Source organism: Orcinus orca, chromosome 1 (genome assembly GCF_937001465.1).
Source record: "Orcinus orca chromosome 1, mOrcOrc1.1, whole genome shotgun sequence".
Classification (NCBI taxonomy): Eukaryota; Metazoa; Chordata; class Mammalia; order Artiodactyla; family Delphinidae; genus Orcinus; species Orcinus orca.
In genome coordinates this window covers 105363623-105383875 of record NC_064559.1, presented here as the reverse complement: position 1 = coordinate 105383875, position 20253 = coordinate 105363623, and the positions used below count along the sequence as shown (strand labels likewise).

Sequence of the window (20253 nt, the reverse complement as noted above, 5' to 3'; positions counted from 1 at the left end):
CTTAGGTAGCTGGGCAGATAATAATTTCTATAGCAGATCTGGGGAGTCAGAGGAGCACGTATGGAGAAATGGTTTTATTTTAGATATGTAAGTTCAAAGAGCTTGTGTCATTCAGGTGGTAATGTCCAATATGTGGAAATATAGATGTAAAAGCTCAACAGTTTGGGGGGCTTCCCTGGTGGCACAGTGGTTGAGAGTCCACCTGCCAATGCAGGTGACCCGGGTTCGTGCCCCGATCCGGGAAGATCCCACGTGCTGCGGAGCGGCTGGGCCTGTGAGCCATGGCCGCTGAGCCTGCGCGTCCGGAGCCTGTGCTCCGCAACGGGAGAGGCCACGACAGTGAGAGGCCCGCGTACCGCAAAAGAAAAAAAACAGTTTGGGGTGAGAGGAATAGTTTTGAGCATTGTATGATAGTGGGTGCGACTGCCAGCGGAATGGGTAGAGCTTCAGGAGAAAGGGCCAAGAACAAAATTCAGGCTCCTCAAATGTCTGGAGAAGCAGAGGCAGATGCCTTCCCCCAGCAGTACAACCTTATTTCTACCACCAAAAAAATACTAAGAAAAGTTCTTTTTTCATATATATGTAAAAGAAAGGGTCATTTTAGAGCTCCTCTGATACATAGGTCTCAAGAAAGAATCAATCTGGCTCACTAGACAAAAATCTATTTTTAATTGTATAAAATTATACATATAAAATACATAGAAAGTACTAAAAGGTAAGTAAAACTTTAACACCAAAAGTAGACAGATCAGGGAACAATTTTTCTCAAGTTCTTTGGGATCTTACTGGTTGGTATTTGAGAAAAATAATCCAGGAGGTGCAAAGACAAGTTCTTCCCATAACTCAACACCCCTTAACACTTCCCAGAGAAAAGAGCAAAGGAGAAATGAGGGCTTATGATATCTGGATTATAAATATCAATAAAAATTGAATAGACACACCTATTATTTAATGTAGGAGCCTCTGCTCCAACCCTACATGTGCTTCATGGAATACAGAGATGGAGCTTGGAGAATTCAAGGAAATCCCTTTCAAGCACTAATGCAATTGTTGCTAGATTCCTTGCTTCTGATCCCATATGTACTGGTCACTAAGATGATTTCAAAAGCAAGAAAGCTGACTTTCACCTTTTCCCTATCTGATCCAAAAGAGCAAACTGTAGCCTGTTTCCTAACGCATTTCTAAAAGCAAAGTGTATAACTGTTAAATGGAAAATGTAATTGCAGGAACATTAATTTCCCAAACTCAGTTTAGGAAGTGCACTGAGCTATAATATAGTATAAAGGCGATTACAGAAACAAGGAGAAAATATATCTTAGAGAGACCTACAAAAAATTCTCCCAAAGGGAAATGCTTTAGCTGTACTCCAGATCATTTCTCTCCTATTTTACCCAGGAAAGAGGTGGGGGAAGAGAATAGTATTAAAAACACAGGTAGCTGATCATTGATTCTCTTTCCCTTCCTGCAGTCTCTCATGGTTCCAATTAGGAAGTGCCATAATGCCAAAGTCTCATCTAATTTTTCTGATCAACTCATGCTCTAATAATCAATGTGGAGGAAGAGGAAAGAAAAGAGGGAAAACAAATGTGAATCTAAGGTATATACATCTAAGGTCGTAAACAGCAGCCACTTCGTGGGAGTAGGAGGAACATAGCCCTCACCAAATTGGACAGATAATGTTTCCAAAGAGAAAAACGATGGGAGGAGAAAAAGGAGGGAAATATGCTTTATCTTCTACCAGTCTTTGCAGGCAGGAAGATCTATAGCCAGGGCTTAACTAAGCTAGGTGAGCAGGGGAGGAGGAGTAAAAAAAGAATACTGAAAGGTAAGCAACTTCAGCCCTGACCCCTTCAGTAGAGTATACTGGAAATCTGGACTACTGGTATGGTATGGTATGCATGCCCCAGAAGCAACATAGGTGATAAACCCCTACAGATTGTGTTTATACTCCCTCTCTTGTTTCTGGGCAGTTTCTCAGCAATTATTTTAAAAATAAGAAACCAGATCTCCACTTCCTTCCAAATAATAAAGTAAGGAAGCCCCCAAAATGAAGTACCATTTGCAGGCAGAGGAGGAGTAAGGTAGTGGTGTGGAGGCGGGGGGTGTAGGTTAGGAAATATCTAGTTACTGGAGGAACAACTTGGTACCAAGTAGCCCCAGCTCAAGAGAAACCAAAGCCGAAGTCTTCATTTTCATGTCCTGTTGGGTCCAAGAGAAAGCAGGAATGAGGGTGAGGGTGGGGCACACAGTCCTTATTCAAGCTCCCTGTTATTTTAAAAGAAGGAGACATGAACAATTAGTCAATCACTCTGTGCTATTGAAATGACTACACAGAGTTACTGGAGTGTAAGAGCTAACAAAGCTCCAAAGACAGCCTGCTCTTCTCGTAAAGTGGTGTGGAGATGTTTTAAAAGCAACTACATCCAAAAACTACAAGTAAGAAGAGGGATCTCTCAGCAAATAGGAATCCAGGTGTAGAATTTATACATATATATATATGTATATATATATATGTATTTTAAAGTATAAAACTGAGAAAGTATGTACAGAAATCACACTAAGTCTTAGAAAGGACATATAAAAAACGGGCCTGGAGAGGATGGGGAGTATGTGGGTAGATGCCTAGCAACTGGAAGAATGCATGTTGCCCAACTGCCCAGCAGCCAGCATGAGAATATCTTTCTTCTCCTTGTGGAAGCGCAGCTCCTTGCCTGCCAGCCGGGCTTCATCCAGCTCCCTCTCAGTAGAGGCCAGCTCTCTAGACAGCGCTCCTGGCACACTCTGCTCCCGGCTCACCCAGTCCAATGCCATTTGGTGGCGAATATCATCGTCTAGGGCCCGGTGTGAATAATGAGCCAACACTTCCTGGAGGGGGAGAGGAATGTCAAAGTCACGGACAAAGTAAAGGTTCATACCACATTGACCCAACTGGGACTAGGAACTCTCAGCCTTTGAGTCGTAACTGAAGTCAGCACTGGAGTCCTTTGAGGAGATTCTTATGGGGAATTTCCTGGTGGGAGAAGCAAGGCAGGTAAAAGAATCACAGTTAAGATTTTAAAAGGAAAGATTATGGGAATGAAGCCTTTAAGTAAGGCTTTCAAGATTCACAACCTGGTAGGCTTGCTTATTCTAACACAACATCCACCTCCAAATAGTCCTTCTGGGACTTCCCTGGTGGCACAGTGGTTAAGACTGTGTGCTCTCAATGCAGGGGGCCCGGGTTCGATCCCTGGTCAGGGAACTAGATCCCACGTGCATGCTGCAGCTAAGAGTTTGCATGCCACAACTAGGAGTTCACATGCCACAACTAAGGAGCCCATGTGCCGCAACTAAGACCCGGTGCAACCAAAATAAATAAATAAATATTTTTAAAAAAATAGTCCTTCTGCCAGACTCCCCTCACCCATAGGAACTCTTACCTGCCGAGAGCACTGTCTTTCTCTCATGGCCTTAAGGCTGCCATTCCAGTGCAGCAGTTGAAAAACTGTCATTAGCTCCTGGAGGAAGAAAATATGAAGTGCCAGGACAGTGGCATATATATTGGGGGGTTGCATCAGAATTAAATGGGGAAACTTTCACAAAATGTAGTTGTGGCAGCATCTCTTATACCAACTCTGATACGTCTTTGGGGGAAGGAAGATATTTATATTTTGAAAAATATCCTAATAACCTTTTCTGCCTTCCTTTCCAATCGAGTGTTAGTAGGAGGTGCGCGCACGTGTGTATGTGTGTGTGTGTGTATACAGGCTGACCCATGTTATTAGAGCCAGGGAAGTAGATAGAATAGTATAGTACCTGGAACTCCAACATTGACTTGCCCTTGTTGGATTCCAACATGAATCGGAAGGCACCAATCCCTGTATTTGGGTTGTCAGCTTCTTCCCTGTTGCCCTGGTAACAGAGGAGAGGAAAAGACAAATAGATTTTCAATCAGGATTATCACCTCAAAGAGCACTGTCCAAGAGGAATATAATGTAAGCCACATGTTTAATGTAGTTGCCACATTACAGTAAAAAATATACAATAAATATTAATTTTAATAGCATATTTTATTTAACCTAATAAACTCAAAATATTATTTCAACTATAATCATTATAAAAATTATTAATGAAACATCTTTTTCTTGTACTAAGTTTTCAAAATCTGGTATCTCTTTCATCTTACAGCACATCTCAATTCATACTAGCCACATCTCAAATGCTCAATAGCTATATGTGGCTAGTGGCTATTCTGCTGGTCAGCACAGTCCTAGAGGCCTCCAAAGTCACCACACATTTTAACTTAGGTGACAGAGAAAAGTCAACCTGGTTTTCCCTATTTTACAAAAGGGGGAACACTGAAACATAGAGAAGAGTCCTGATTTAGCTAAAATAACAGAGTGAGTTCAGCATACAGGATTGGACTAGCCTAGAGGACAATTGACAAATGCATTTTAAAGGGCAACAATAAAAGTCATAAGCATGGCAAATTCTGGGTAGCAGTTTGGCCTCCTGGACATTTGCTTCATGTGTCTTCTACTGGCGACATGACCCCGCAGGGGTAGAACTAAGATACATTGTCCTACCTGCAAGCCTAGTGTGTACAAAAAAACAATACAGTATAGAAGTTAAGAGCGTGGACTAGAGCTCCTACTAGTCTCGCGGCCTTGGTGAAGTTATTTACCCTCTCTGTTCCTCAGCTACCTTAACTGTAAAATGAGAACAATCATAGATCTACCTTACAGGATTGTTTTAAGAATTAAAGAGTTTTTAAATTTAAACTTAAAAAGAGATAAATGCAGTCTAACAATTCCAATCATACAATTTGGGTGCATTATTGTATTGGACCTGGTGTCCAGTTACACAATCCAAATCCATTCAGGTACTGGCTCTGGTTTGTGCTATTTGGTGGTGGTTTCATATTACTGGAGATAATTCCAGATCCTAGGTCTTGCAGGGACTCCCAAAATAAGGGCATCTCCTGGTTTACTAGTGACCCTTTTGTCAACCTGATCTAGAAGAATAAGGCCAGGAGACTACTGGGAACACAGGGATCCAACTTTCTCCTCCTGCTTCCTGAGAAGTTTCCTGCTCTTTCTAGCCAGTTCCACACACACCCCCACCTCCCAAGATAAGAACTTTATTCTGCTCTCTTTGAGCAAGGGGACTGGATAGGGGTCAGGAGCCAATCAAGTTATATCCAAATTCAGTTTATTGTGGGATGCTTTATCATGAGGTTGTACTGTACATGTATCACACCTAAAATAATGCCAGGCACTTAGTAAGTATACCATAAGTGCTAGTTTATTATTATTATTTGCTTTCACTGTGCTAGAATTAACAAGAAGTCAGAACTACTCAAAATCAACCACTTGTTTTGTGGCTCATGAGAAACAATCATGCCACATGTAGTTAATCTTTCTGGTGAAGCAAAGATCACAAAATTTGTATTTAGAAGTGAAAATCTAGAGGCAGGAAGGAAAATGGTGGTAATTTTCACCATGAGGATTTAGGGCTTTAAAGCAAGCAATAGTTTTCATTTTTATCTTTAATAGTTCAATGCGATACCTTATTCAGTACCTCCAAACTTTTCCATGATATGGCCCAAAGAAAATAATGACCCTATCTGTACAGCCAACTGGGATATACAGAGAAGGCTGCTGGCAGAGCAGCTGCCAGCAGAGGCTGTGGGGCAGAGGAGTCCATCCGCCCTAGGCCTTGTTCAATTCCCCTGAGAGTTGAGGGGATCAATATCATGGCACATCTGTAACCTATTTGGAGTACACCAGTGTGGAATGACCCACCATTGGCAAGTTCCACCACATATGACACTTCTACACCTAACAAGGTGATATATGAGCTCCATTTATTCAATAAACATTTAATCACAGAATACTTGATTAGTGGTAGGAACATTAGAATATAATTGGAAAGGAATTAGAGTTAATTTTAATTTAACCTACTTATTTTACAAATGAGGAAACTCAGACCCACAGAGCCTAGGTGATTTGTCAAAAGACATAATATAGTATCAGATTCAGGACTTTTGAAGGACAAAAGCTAAAAGCAAAGAATGTGGACATCACTCTTTGCCCATGGCTAAGACCAAATGAAAATTGTTATTCTGGAGTATGGGAATTCCATTGGGATATTAATGAGAAATCCATTAAGTTCTCAATTTGGGGGGTTAATCAAAAAAGAATACTGGCATGAGAAGAATAATAGTTTACATTTCTTAAACACTTTGTAGCAGACACTGCTGGTGACCTATCCAATATCTATTTCCTTCTTCCTTACTAAAGAACCTTAATCTTATTCTAGTGCCTATACATCTCCCAATTGCCTCAGAGAAGAGTGATTTTATCCTAACTCCAGTGGGTAAATCCTAATCCCTTTTGCCTGTGACTGGTTTTAAGGTGGGAATTCTGGGCATTGGGTGGTAGAGGGGAGTTCTGCCGGAGAGCTTCTGGGAAAAGATTCCTTACTACTAAAGAGACACGAGAAAAGATGGTCTCTTTCTGTCTCTGAGTTTAGTTTTGTCTGTATTTAACAACTGGAACTCTGTAGCTGTCTTGTACCCTGAGGGGAGTCAGCCCAAGGGCAAAGCCAATATCTAGAGGATGGCTGAGTTGAGAGATGGAAAGAATTTGGGCCAGTAGATGATGACATTCTTTTTTTTTCCCCCAGGTTAAATGTCTGCTTTATTCAGATCCAGTGACCAGAGGCCCAGGCAGCCAATTTTGCGGGAGATTTTGCACCTGAGTGTCTCCCTGCCAGACCCTCCCAAAAGTGTGCTCCTACAGATGGGACATCAGAACTCGTCCTTTATGTCAAAATGGGACTGGTCTTCAGGCTTGAAGTCCAGGTTGGGGCTGCCATCCTAGATGATGACATTCTTGATCCATCGAATTATCTAGCCCTGAAATCTGCCCTACTTCTAGACTTCTTATCATGTTAGATAATACATTTCCTTCCTTTATTTATTAAGTCAACTTGAAGTGAGATTTTCTATTACTTGCATCTAAAGGCACCTAAACAGATAACATGTACTAAGTGCTGGAACATATTCTCTTTTATCCAATAATCCTATGTGATAGGTATAATTGTTATCCTATTCTACAGATGAGGAAACCAAGACAGATTAAATATCTTGTTCAAAGTCACATAACAAGTAGAACCATAATTTCAAAACGATGAATTCAGAGCCCATGCTCATAACCACTGCTTTCTATAATCCAATCTAATGTTTCATTTTATAATACACTAGGTGACTTAAGAGTGAAAAATGTGCTTTCTTAATTTTAACTGATTTGATTAATATAAAAATGTTTTTATTCCTTGCAGATACTGCTGACTGGGGCAAAAAGTAACAGGAGAAAAACAGACGGGTCCTAGGCTACAGAGGGATTATGATTCAGAGTGTTCAATACTAATCTACAAAACAGATAACTGAAGGAGTTAGTATATGTAATTACATCATAAATACAAAGAAAACATAAACAGAAAATTGATCTGACTTTATCTCCCTATCAATGATCTTGTGCAGAGGGAGGAAGAAGGCAGTGCTAATTTCTAAGATGTACCTCTAAGCTAGAAAAGTCTGTAAGTTGACTTGGGTTCTAGTCTTGGCTCTACCATTTACAAGCTATATTATTTTAGGCAAAACTTCACTTCTGTGTTTTTAGTTTCCTCATCTGTAAAATAGGGGTAATAATAGTACTCATACCTCATAGGATTGTTGTGAAGATCAAATGAGATAAAATACATATAAATCCCCTCAAAGAGTCCCTGGCACAAAATAAATACTCAGTTAGGATTAGCTATGGTTATTATCATTATCATTATCATTTAAAGAACAGATGTTCTTTTTAAAGGGAGTAAATAAATTACACTCCCCATTCCTAGACAGGTAAAAAGACAAGACCTTGTATTATAAAGTGTTCTTCATTAATATGATGAAGTAATGGAGGCAGGAAACAAAGTGACAATAAAAACAATCATAAAAAAAGGAACAGTGAAGGAAGAAGGGACTAAGGTCTTAAACCAAAATTGGGAAAAGTGAAATTCAAGCTCAATTTTTATTTTGTAATACCTCTAAACTTCCATAAATCTTGAAGTAAAGGTTTCTAGATACCAAAGAGACAAAATAACAAAAACAAAAACACACACAGAATTAGAGACTGAGACATGTGGAGCATATAATACAAAAGACTGACAGAAAATAAACAGAAAGAACAGAAATGCAGACAGGAAGGAAAACCAAGAATTCATGCTCTGTTTCCCGGGAATATACAAGATTTCCCAATCAGCCAATTCTCCCATCCCCCACTCTCCTCCCTTCCAACTCCAAGTAACTTACATTGAAAGATGCCAGGGCCTCAGAGACACTCTTCTCAATGAACTCATCAGTGATTCTTCGGGAAGGATGTTCATTAAACACAGAGTTCATTAGCGCAATCTTTGCAGCACTCCGCCGGGCTTCAGCTTTTGTGGGGCAAAACTAGGCAGGGAGACAGAGAAAATATGTGCGCATGTGTATCTGAGAGAGGAAGGAAAAGTGGGAGGGAAACACTTGGGATAGAAGACACTTGGATACTCTTTGGCGAAATCAGTTTGTTCAACACACCCTCCAAAGTTTTTATTGTAAAATGGTTGGGGCATTTGGAAACATAAATTTGATTCAACATCCTGAAGTCATTAAGGAACTGGAGACAGCTGTAGCTCATACCAAATTGAATGCAGGATGAAGAAGACTGCTGAGGTCAGCATATAATCACTGGATATGAAAAATACCCCTGTTTAAACTGTCAAGAGAATTAATTACCCAAAAGCCAGATTCTGGCCAGTCTATTAGAAATCTGTATCTTGTTCTCTTATTCTGCAGACAGGCAAGAATTTTTTCATCCCTCTAGATAACCTAAGATTAGAACAAAGCTATGTCTAAGCTGCTTCTGCAGAGGAGCCCTCTAGTCTCTATCAGAAGCACCCATTTGGGATTCTTGGACTTTTCTTTTAGCTATGTGCAGGCAGTTTCCCCAATAATGTAGTGGGCTACGGAGCTATCCCTGAACAGAGTCTAAGGTCTGAGGAAGGATTTTATAGTCTTCCCCCACCCGCTCCCAGTAGAAGCAAAGAGAAGAGAGGTGGCTAGGGAAAGGAAAGCTGACCCGAGGAAAACAAGAAAAATTTTTAAATTAATTCATGTTTTTACATTGTTTCCAACATATGTAGTATCATAGAACAAGCCTGATTTTCAAAAGTCTTAAATCACTCAACTTCAGATCCCTAGCCACCTTTATAATTCATCTTCACTGGCTGCCTCAAAGGCCTCTGTGCCCTCTGTCACTTGTGATTAGGATGAGAGAAAAGGAAGAAAGTGATGTTATAGTTTTAAAAAGTAGACCAGGTTATGTTTGCTACTTAACCATCCTTAATATCAGTAATTCCCAGTTTCCTTTAGCTGACAGGTCTCTCTGAAACAACATATGGAATTTTGTGCATTAATCCTGTCTTCTTGCTTATTCAGTTTCTCTGTTTCCACTTCTCTCACTATTTACTAGCCTGCTACTCTTTCTACTATATAGTGCTCTTTCTGAAAAGTCATCTATGAAGAAAACCACCAGGAGAAATTTCACCTGCCAAAGTGGATATAAAAGATATAAGCTAAAAGGGGCCAAGATAGATAATTCTACTCTTTCAGGAAATAACAGAAATCAAATTACTCTGATGGTCCAGTTTGGGGCATCCCCATAAAATTATTAAATCTTTAATCAACAGTATGGTGAGGTGGGAAAAGGAAGGAAAGGTCTTATTTTCTAGTAGCAAAAGATAAACATTAGTCATCTTGGGCATATGTTTATTTCTCTGAAATGGCTGGGGTTCTGAGAGAAAAATTTAGTCACCCAATTTGAAATGAAGCTTCCTTAGGTCTGTTTCCGTTTGAGGCAGGAACTGAGCTACAATGGCACTCATTCATGCAACAGATTTATTAAGTGTCTGTTCTCTGCTGGGCACTGAGTTTGATGGTAGAGATTTAAAACTGAACAAGAAAGAAGACAGACACTACCTCTGCCTCCGTGGAGCATAGTCCACTAGGAGAGAGAAACAGTCAATTATGATATGTTTTGATAAATGATATGATAGGGGAAGCTCAAGGCACTATGGAAGCACAGAGCAGAGGGTATAACTTTGTCTAAGGGTTATATAAACCATACAGAAAACAGAACAAAAGTGTCTAGTCTCTTCTCTAAATTCCTACTCAGGCTCTAAGTTGACATTTCAGGAGGCTACCTTCCTATCTGCAATGTGAAAAATCCATCTTTGATGATAATATTCACACTAGTCAAATTTCTCGTTACCCTGTAATAGCATCAGCGCTTTTCATCATCATATACTACAGGACTTTCATATAACTGTAGAATGCTAGTACCAGAAATACTGGTTAGAAATAATCTAATCTATCTCCTTCATATTATAGATGGGGAAACTGAGGCCCAGATTAATTACTCGACTTGCCCTGTTAGCAGTCAGGGGAACAAGAATTTGGATCTCCTAACGCTTAGATGAGTACTATTTCCACCATATATAGTCCCTCTCCTTTGATCTCTTAGAGTCCTCAAACATTGCTTTCCTTAGTGATAGTGATAAGAAAAAGTACCGGGGGCAATGAGTATTATTCTACGTCCTGAAAAAGAGATAGCAGGAAGTTGGAAAGCCAGATTAGAACGTGAGTTAGATGCTAGTAGTCTGCTTTTCTTTCAGCCTTCAAAAACTCAAACCCACTTTGAATTTGAGTATGGTTAAAAGAAAAGCATGCTACTGAGGTTTTTTCTGCTCAAATGAGCCTCAGATGCTTATCAGAATGATTTGCCCAGAATTGGTCCAAGTCCTCAAATATGTGACTTTGGATAGAGATTTAATGGCCAAAGTGATAGAGAAAGACATTAGTAGCACCTAAGCGTTTATCTTTGCTACTGCTGCCTCAGAACTCTTACCTGGAAACTCCCAAAGCAACTTCCCCCAGGCAGGGTGACATAGCAGACATAGGGAGGGCTGTTGGAGGGAACCATCTCATAAACCACGAGAGCCCCATTCTTCAAGTCAGCCCCACGGGACTGTTTCATCTGCCAGAATTCCTGAAGTGCCTCCACCACATTCACTGCAAAAAAAGAAGTAGTTAAGTTCAGCAGTAAGAACGCTTCCAAGCAGTGCTCTGCCTCAATACAGTATCTGTAACCTGTACTTACATTAAGAATCTAGCCCCCTTAGCTCCCTACCTATTACCATTTAAAAGCATTTTAATTAATAAGCCTATGCTGTGATTAAGTCCATTTGCATAGGAAGACCAGAGTATGCCTGCCCTCCTCCGCTACTTCCCTAGTTCACATTTGATTAGTCCTAGACACCAAAGGAGAATAGCATAAATATTGGAGGCCAGAGTTTCCAAGGTCAGCATACCATTATCACTGACTGATGAAGTAGATTATTCCACAATTGGTCAGCTGGCCTAGAAGAGTAATAACCACCATGATCATAAGTGCTAACATTTACTGAACACTTACTGTATGTCACATTTTCTCCAAGCGTTTTACCTATTTAATCACAACAATCTTATGAGGCAGGTACTTTTATTTTCCCCATTTTACAGATGAGGGAAATGAGACATAGGGAGGTTAAATAACTTGCCCAAGGATATAACAGCTAGAAAGCAGAAGAGCAAGAACTCAAACCCAGGCAGTCTTGGTTCCAGAGTCAATGTTCCAGAGTCAATTATATAATACTGTCACTCAAGGAAATATGGCCCTATTAGCCATTTTCAAGGCTGTGCTTCTGGTGAGCAAACCCATGAATAGATTCCTTTTCCATTCTGGAATACTATGTGTATACTATATATATATGAGAGAGAGAGACAGAGAGACAGAGAGAGACAGAGAGAGAGAAAGAGAGAGAAGAGAGAGAGAAAGAAAGAAAGAAAGAAAGAAAGAAAGAAAGAAAGAAAGAAAGAAAGAAAGAAAGAGAAAAAAAGAAAGGAAGGAAGGAAGGAGGGAAGGGAGGAAGGGAATGAATTCTGAGGCTTTCCCTAGGCATAAATGATCTTTGGAAGGACTGTATATTGGGAAACACTCCTCCACAGGTCTCCTGCACTACTTTCCATCTTGCTAGGTATGCCAAGATTTCAAGGCCCTGACTGCTCCTTACTTGGGCCCTTTCTCAGGATTTAATTTGCAGCAAGAAACCTTGAGGGATGAAGTAATATCTCCCTCTGGGACAAAGAACAAGCTTGCTTACTGTTTGCTATAAAATGGCAGGTTCCCCAAGCTCAGTGTTCCTCTCCTGTAATGCAACCCATGGCCTGTAAGCATCCACCTGAGCCCTCCACATCAGACTTGGGAGACAGGGGAAACCAATGCAAGCAAACAGGATGCTCATGCTACTTGCTGTTCTATGAGTAATAAAGTCCTCTGTCTCTGACCCAGAAGTCTCTTGACTTCTGCCAGCATCCATGAAACAGTAACCGGCTATGTTATTAGTTGTATATAGGGTAAAATCAAACTCCAGACTTGACACTGTATTTCAGAAATTCCAGAACAGTTCCCTTCATCCCTCAATACTTGGATTCAATTATTCCACAAATATGTATTGAGTACCTACTCTGTGCTAGACTGTGTGCTGGGTGCTAGGCTGTTACAATAGTGAGCAAAACCATACACATACACCATACAATTTTTACAAATGAAAAATTGCAACAGTGATAAATGCTATAAAGGAGTGGTAAATGGTGGTAAATGTAGGAGCATCTGACTAATTAAGAAGGTCAAAGAAAGCTACCCTGACAAGGTAATATTTAAGCTCAGATATAAGTATGAATTCCCTAGGCAAAAAGGTGAGAGAATAGTGCTCTGAGCAGAAGGAATAGCATGTACGATGGTTCTGCAGCAGCAGGAAATATGGTGAATAAAGGGACTAGTGTGGCCAGAAAAGAGAGAGTGAGGGGTAGTATAAATGCAAGGTGAGGTTGCACACACACACACACACAAAAGCAGGGACCAGATCAGGTCAGACCTGGTGGGTCATGTTAGAATATTGGCTTTATCCTAGGAGCAATGGAAATCTCTTGAAGAGTTTTAAATGGAAGGAGGGATAAAATCAGTTTGTTTTTGGAAAGGATCTTTTTTTTTTAATTTTATTTATTTAGTTATGGCTGTGTTGGGTCCTCGTTCCTGTGCGAGGGCTTTCTCCAGTTGCAGCAAGCAGGGGCCACTCTACACGCGCGGGTCTCTCACTATGGCAGCCTCTCTTGTTACGGAGCACAGGCTCCAGACGCGCAGGCTCAGTAATTGTGGCTCACGGGCCTAGTTGCTCCGTGGCATGGGGGATCTTCCCAGACCAGGGCTCAAACCCGTGTCCCCTGCATTGGCAGGCAGATTCTCAACCACTGCGCCACCAGGGAAGGCCTAGAAAGGATCTCTTTTGACTCTAAGGTTCCAAACATTTCAAATGGCTTTAACTAAAGCCTCGTAATAAAAATTCATCACACACATTCTCCAATATCATCCAACATGACCACTCTCTACTCTTAGTTACAACAAGGACTCATTAATTCTATTGTATTACATTAGTTAAGATCTGACAAGGAGAAGACACCAAGATGGGACAGACAGGCAAGAGATTTACTGGGGAGAAAGCAGGAGAAGGGAGAGCCTTCAGACCATGTTCTAGGTCTGACACCTGTGGAAGGAGAAAGGGAAGGCAGGAAGTTTGGATATGTGAGTCTCAGACTGCAGCACCGTTCCAAGAAAGGCTTGGCCAGGCCAGTAGGAAGTCCTCAAGCCAAAGGAATCCCACATCTCACTAGGATGTGCCTGAGTTAGGACCCCTGCTGTGCTCAGTCATTGACTGGGAGCAGCCTGCAGGATGTGTGGCCTCAGTGCAAATGTGGTGATGAACTCAGAGGGAACAGCAGTTTAAGGCTGTCAGTCAATTATGCTCCCGGCAGCTGGAGATATTAAACACGTTTTCATGGCTGCCACACACACATTAAACAAAAATTTGAGCACTTAATAGGTGCATAGCTCTATTCTAGGCGTTAGAGATGCAAAGATGAATAACATACATTCCCTGCCAGGAAGGTGTTCAAAAGCTAGTGGGCAATAATAACTTATCTTACCTGCTCTGCAACTGAAGCAAGCACTCCATGTACCAGCCAGGGTTTGAAAAGCAGCATAAGTTCTTTACTAATACTCTACATTTAACTGACTTTTTAAAATATTCATTCTTCCATTAAAAGACAGCATGAAAAGAAAACTCTCTTTTTCCCACCCTTGGTTTTAGCAGAGGCTCTTCAGAGGTCACTGCTGCCTAGAAAGCTTAGCCACTCTTGTTCTTTTCATTGAGCTCTTTTCAGGCCCAGTTCCCTCTTTGAGACAATTTAGCACAATGTGCTGGGTGACAGCTCTCCTGACATGCAAACAACAGGGAGAATATTGAAATAAAGAGGAAGGGGAGGAGACTGCTATAATGGGGAAGGTCCTATTAAAAAGCATATGTCCATTCCATGTCCAGTTAAATCCCTTTTGGCACAGAGTACAGGACTATTTTTTAATGATTACTCAAAGCCAAATGAAACAGGGAGTCTTATTTCAGAAATGTGAGCATGAAATGAGAAACTGGGCAAAGTGATCAGGAAAAAAGCAATGAATTGTGATCTACGTTTGAAAATGCTCATAAGACTCATTCACTTCTAGAGCTGAAAGGGACTTTAGAGATTATCTAGTCCAAGTCAGGCTAAGAAATGACTTGGTTGAGGTCACATAGCTGTGGCAGAAGTGGGGCATGAAAGTAGAAATTCTGATGCCCATGTTTTTTCCAATTTGGGAATCTTAACCCAGGGCCCAAGGTCCAGACCATGGCTGAACTTCATGGGGGTTCACAAGTCCCCTAACACTCTAAGTAAAATTAAGCATGTGTGTGTGTCTGTGTGTGTGTGTGCGTATGAGTATTTGTGTGTGTGGGGGTGTAGGGAGGGTGCTCATAGTTTTGATCAGATTTTCAGTGAGGAATCATGGATATAATGGTTTACGTAAGGATGGTTAAAGGGACAGTGAGGTAGGAGGGTAGCAATTACTGAGACATACATATCTGACAGCTACAATTAATTTTTGGAAGTCACTGATGGATGCTGGGCTGAAAGGGACACGAAAGATCAAGATAGTGAGGAATATTTAAGTGCTTGTACCATAATGTTGAACAACAACAAGAAAGATAATACTTTTGTTTTTTCCTTAGGAGATAAAATATTAGATGAATGTCTAAGAGGCAAGACAGACAGATTGTATACCCACCAGAGTAAAAACATTAAAACAACACATGGGGACTTCCCTCGTGGTCTAGTGGTTAAGACTCCATGCTCCCAAGGCAGGGGGCCTGGGTTTGATCCCTGGTCAGGGAAGTAGATCCTGCATGCTGCAACTAAAAGCCTGCATGCTGCAATGAAGATCCCACTTGCTGCAACTAAGACCCAGCACAGCTAAATAAATAAACATTTTTTTAAAAATTAAAAAAAACACCACATGAAACTATAATAAAAATTTTATAAAAATAAATACAATCTTGTAGTGGGGCAGCATGGATAAATAGATAATAAACAGATAATGGAATTGAGAGGTGAGTGAGAAGGTTCTCTCTGATCATACAGGATGATGAGAATAGTCTGGCCTGGCTTAATTCACATTATTATGAAGATAGGGAAGCTGGTTAACAATACTTCATCTGACATTTCCTGTTTCAATTTGTAGAAGGTATCCCTGAATAGCCCACAGTGCATAGTCTCTGGAAGGGATGGAAGGGAAGGATTGAAAAGTGATGTGACTTTGGGAGAGGACTATGGTAAGCTGAATAATGTGCCCCCTGCCAAGATGTCCATGTCCTAATCCTTGGAACCTGTAAATGTTACCTTATGTGGCAATGATTTTGCAGACGTGATTAAGTTAGGGATCTGAGATGGGGAAATTATCATGGATTTTTGGTGGGCCCTAAATGTAATCACAGGTGTCCTTAGGGAAGGAGACTTGATGAAACACAGAAGAGGAGAAGGCAGCATGCACATGGAGGCAGAAATTGGAATGATGCAGTCACAAGCCAAGGAATGCTGGCAGCCCCCAGAAGCTGGAAGAAGCAAGGAAGCAGATTCTCCCCTAGAGCCTCTGGAGGGAGCACAGACCTGCTGTGACACCTTGACTTTCGCCCGGTGATACTGATTTTGAACTTCTGGACTCCAGAACTGTGAGAGAATAAATTTCTGTTGTTTTAAGCCAACTTCGTGATAATTTGTTACAGCAGCCACAGGAAAGTAATACAGGGTCTAATCCAACATTCCAAAAATTAGAAACATTCAGATCAATCATTTTAACTACATACTCACAACAAAGAAGCTGTCTGTGATTCTGAGGGAAAGGAAAAACTGTAAACAGAAAATACCACACAAGATTCATTTGTTCAGTCTAGTGGAGTAGCTGGGCAGAATTTCCAATCATGTAACCATACTGTGATATAAAGGGACAGCAATAATTTTAAAATAGATAGGTTTGACGAGGGCAACACAGAAGTTACAGAGCAAGGAAAGTGACTTGGTCATTCAGGCAATCGTGCCAGCTTAGAGACTACCAGCTGTCAGCCGTTAGAAGAAGGGGTCTATATGCCACGCGGAAAAAGGGGCAAAGGAAACGGTAATGCTAACAATACCTATCAAATGCACAGTTATCAAAGCATATCCACATGCGTAATAATAGCAGCCACTCATTGAGTACTATGTGCTGTGTGCTTTACATTCATTATCTCATTTAATCCATGCAGAACTATTAAGATAGGTATTATAATAGCTATTGCACAAATGGTGAACAAGCTAAGGAACAAGCCACAGTGGCAGAACCAGGATTTAGAACCAAGGTTTGTTTGCCTCCAAAACCAACCCTCTTTCTGTTGTACTATCCTGTTTTATTGCACCATTAATCCTCACAGAGGCTCTATAAAGTGGACTGTGAGCTCCATGAAGATAGGGACTGAGTACCTGTCTTGTTCACCACTGGTGATTAATAAATATTCGTTAAATGAATGAATGGAACAGATGAGGCCTAGAGAGATAAAGTAATTTATCCAAGATCACACAGCCATTATTTGACAGGGCCAGGTTCTCTGATTCCAAATCCTATAGACTGATTAAGATCCTGTAGCATACTGAGCTAGGTGTGTATCTTGGGCAGGGACTGCGGGGAGAGATATAGGACAAACAAGTGAAATGACAGAAGAATTAAAAAAAATAAATGCTGAGATCCTACATGAGTCAGGTCTAAAGACTGTGCCTGGCAAAGGTAAATTTAGAGCAGTCAGGAAGAAGATGATGAAAGATCTGAATTGAAGATGGTGCAGTAAAGCATTGCTGGATTGAGGACTGGTCTAGGCAATGACTAAAGTAAATTATATTCAGGGGAATAGAGCCAGCCCCCAAATACCATGCCATCAGTCACAAAGGTATGTGGACATATGCCAATGGCAGCTTTACCTATTAATTGAAGCAGAATAAGTGATTCCATGTGGTGAAGGACTTCTGAGCCAAATCAGCAGAGATTCCGCTTGCCTGAAGCTAAACTATCTGCCAAACTTTCCCAAAGTACTGGCTGGACACCCAGACTGGAAATGAGAAACTCAAGAATAATGAGAAGGACTGTGGTGGGAGGTAGGGAGGTTGGAGGGAAGAATTGCGGGAGAGTCTGAATCCTGACTGATTGCTCTTGGTCAGTACAATCCCCTTGTTCCCTCATCCTTTCTAAGGAAATGAAAAAGGTTTTACAGGATGCTCAGTTTAGACAAGAGCCTCTCCAGGTAACCCAGAGAAGAAAACTGCCACTCCTCTACAATTTTAATAAACACCTATAAGTTTCTAAGAAGGTGGCTTCAGATTTAGGGCGCCCACTCCTGGCTACTCCTATGCCCAGAGGCAAAGACCTTCCCTTGGTCCCGACTTAAAAGAGACCTGAAGCAACAGGACAATAGCTAATGGCAATTCCATTACATTGCTCTATTAAGTCTAGGAATTAAACTAGAAAAACAATTATATTCCCTCATGATGAATTTCAGGATCATGTGCATTTGCATTCCCAGCACCTAGCAGAGTGACTGCCCCAGTGGTAGGAGTTCAAAATGCTGAAGAACAAAGGGAAACTGATGGGAAATGTATCATTGCGCATATAAAGCAAAATGGATCTAAAAATCTGTTTTCATAGGCACCATTGGTTTTACACTGTTAGGATTTAACAATGAGAGAAAATGATGTGTTCTTCCCAAAGAAATATGAACCAATAAATTTGAGAGAATATTTGTCATTTTTTAAAGTACCCATTATGTGTCAGGTGCAATATCTCATTTAGTCCACATCATAATTCTTGAGGAAACTGAAGCTCAGCGAGGTTAAGTTGCTTCCACAGAGACACAGCTGGCAAGTGACAGAGATTTAATCTGGGATTTAATCCAGACTAGTCTTACTCCAAAGCCTGTGTGTGTGCTCTTTTCACTGCACTTTCTCAGGGAGGAAAAAAAAAAGTCATTACTATCTACAGAGAAAGCCCCACAACCTTTCTCTGTATTAATGTTAAACTAGAAAATTAAAGATAGTCACTTCCAGGTCAGGCAGGACCTAGCCAAGCAGAGAGAAGTGATGTCTCAGAAATTCCAGACCTGAATGCTGTATCCCACACCGCTCACTATATATTTCTTGTTACACTATAAATCTGGAACTCAAACTCAGGAAATTCTGCACTGGTTAAACAAAAACAACAAAGAAAATTCTCACATCCCCCTTTTCAGAAAGCCTGGAAATTAGACATCTTTAAGATGAAGATTTCTAATGGAAATAGGGTTTCTGCCTGGCTCATTTCCACTGAATTTAACATTGAGAGAGCCAAGGCCTGGGATTTATCCTCAGTTCCTGGGCAAGGGCCAGGAAAACAGAGCCAGCCAGACAGAGAGGCTGGAGTCGTGAGGCTCCATACTTAAAAAGACACCAAAGAGGTATTAAGTCACAGGAAGCTGGTGTGGGCTCAATGGTATGGGTCCAGATTTAAAGGCACAATTATAGCGAACTTGTGAAAGCACTGCCTAATTCCCCAGCAAATCTGAAGTTGCACTGGAAATCTCAGAGTGACATAAGTAAGAAAAGAATGTAAAAGTCAAGGTTAAGGAGATGGAGTAAATTAGCAGGGAGCCCAGGAATTGCTGAGATCACAGAAGAAAGATTGAGAGGATATGGATGAGAAATGTCTTGGATCTGAGATAAAGGATAGGATCCCACACAACGGGGACTAAAGGCAGAGAGATGTTAAGGCATTAAGCTACAGGAGGGATTCCATTTCTAAAGGAGAAGAGGTTGGATAGAAAAGAGGGTTATACCTGTAAAAAGGGGTCCCTGGAGAACATAGTAGTAACTCAATAAAGGGGAGGGGTGGGAGGCTTAAACGTGTGTATGAATGTGTGCGTCTGTGCGTGTGCGAGTCTGTGTGTGTGTGTGTGTGTGTGTGTGTGTGTGTGTGTGTGTGTGTGTGTGTAGCCCAGAAGGAAACTCCCCAAAAGGAAATGCATGTGAAGGCTCTGCGCCAGGAAAAGCGATCCAAAGGACTGTGGGAGCAAAGCTCCCTTACAGAGAGGGTGTCCCACAGGAGGCCAGACCCCGCAGACTCACCTCGGCCATAGCCCTGCGTGTGTTTGGCGAAGCTCCTCACCACGGCCTCCACGGCCTCCCGCAGCACTGCGGGGCTGCCGGCGGCGCCGGGGGGCAGCGGCAGCCCGGCGGCCCCAGACAGGAGCAGAGGCGGCGGGGGCGGTGCGGGGGGCGGCGGGGCCGGCGGGGGGCCCGCCTGGGGTGTGGCGGTGGCTGCAGCGGCCCCAGTCACTCCGGGCCGAAGCGCTCGCAGAGTGCCCCTCCCGCTGGTGCCCACTCCAGGCTGCAGCCGCTGCGCTCGCAACGTCTCCATCCCGGCCGCCAGTGGAGTAGCGGTCCAGAGCCTGCCAGCCTGGCGAGCTAACGGTCCCAGCCTCCCCCGCCAGCGAGCGCCCAGGGACTGAAGGAGGTGCCGGAGCCCAGCCGTCAGTCAAGCGGGGGCGGGGGTGAGCCAGGTCCTATGCCAATCACCAGAGAGGGGGCGGGAGCTGGCCGGCTGCCGCTCCGCCATAGGCAAATTACTGAGGAGGGCGGAGGTTCTGAGCAACCAATTACAAAGAGAAAAA

At 41.9% G+C, this 20253-nt stretch overlaps 1 protein-coding gene across 2 annotated transcripts; it reads right to left on the bottom strand.

Moving 5' to 3' along the window:
* Positions 1-646: 646 nt before the first annotated feature.
* Positions 647-20096, bottom strand: LIX1L (limb and CNS expressed 1 like). 2 transcript variants are annotated; one of them, XM_004285787.4, is made up of 6 exons: positions 19709-20094; positions 10974-11137; positions 8339-8479; positions 3796-3891; positions 3420-3497; positions 647-2865 (listed from the first exon to the last, which is right to left on the bottom strand). In XM_004285787.4, exons 1-6 carry the CDS (start codon positions 19998-20000, stop codon positions 2623-2625), a joined length of 1014 nt encoding a protein of 337 aa, XP_004285835.1. In that variant the 5' UTR covers positions 20001-20094; the 3' UTR covers positions 647-2622. The 2 variants fall into 2 exon arrangements, with proteins under 2 accessions (XP_004285835.1, XP_049555609.1); XM_049699652.1 differs by lacking the exon at positions 3420-3497 and having other exon boundaries at positions 19709-20096.
* Between the last annotated feature and the right edge of the window lie 157 nt (positions 20097-20253).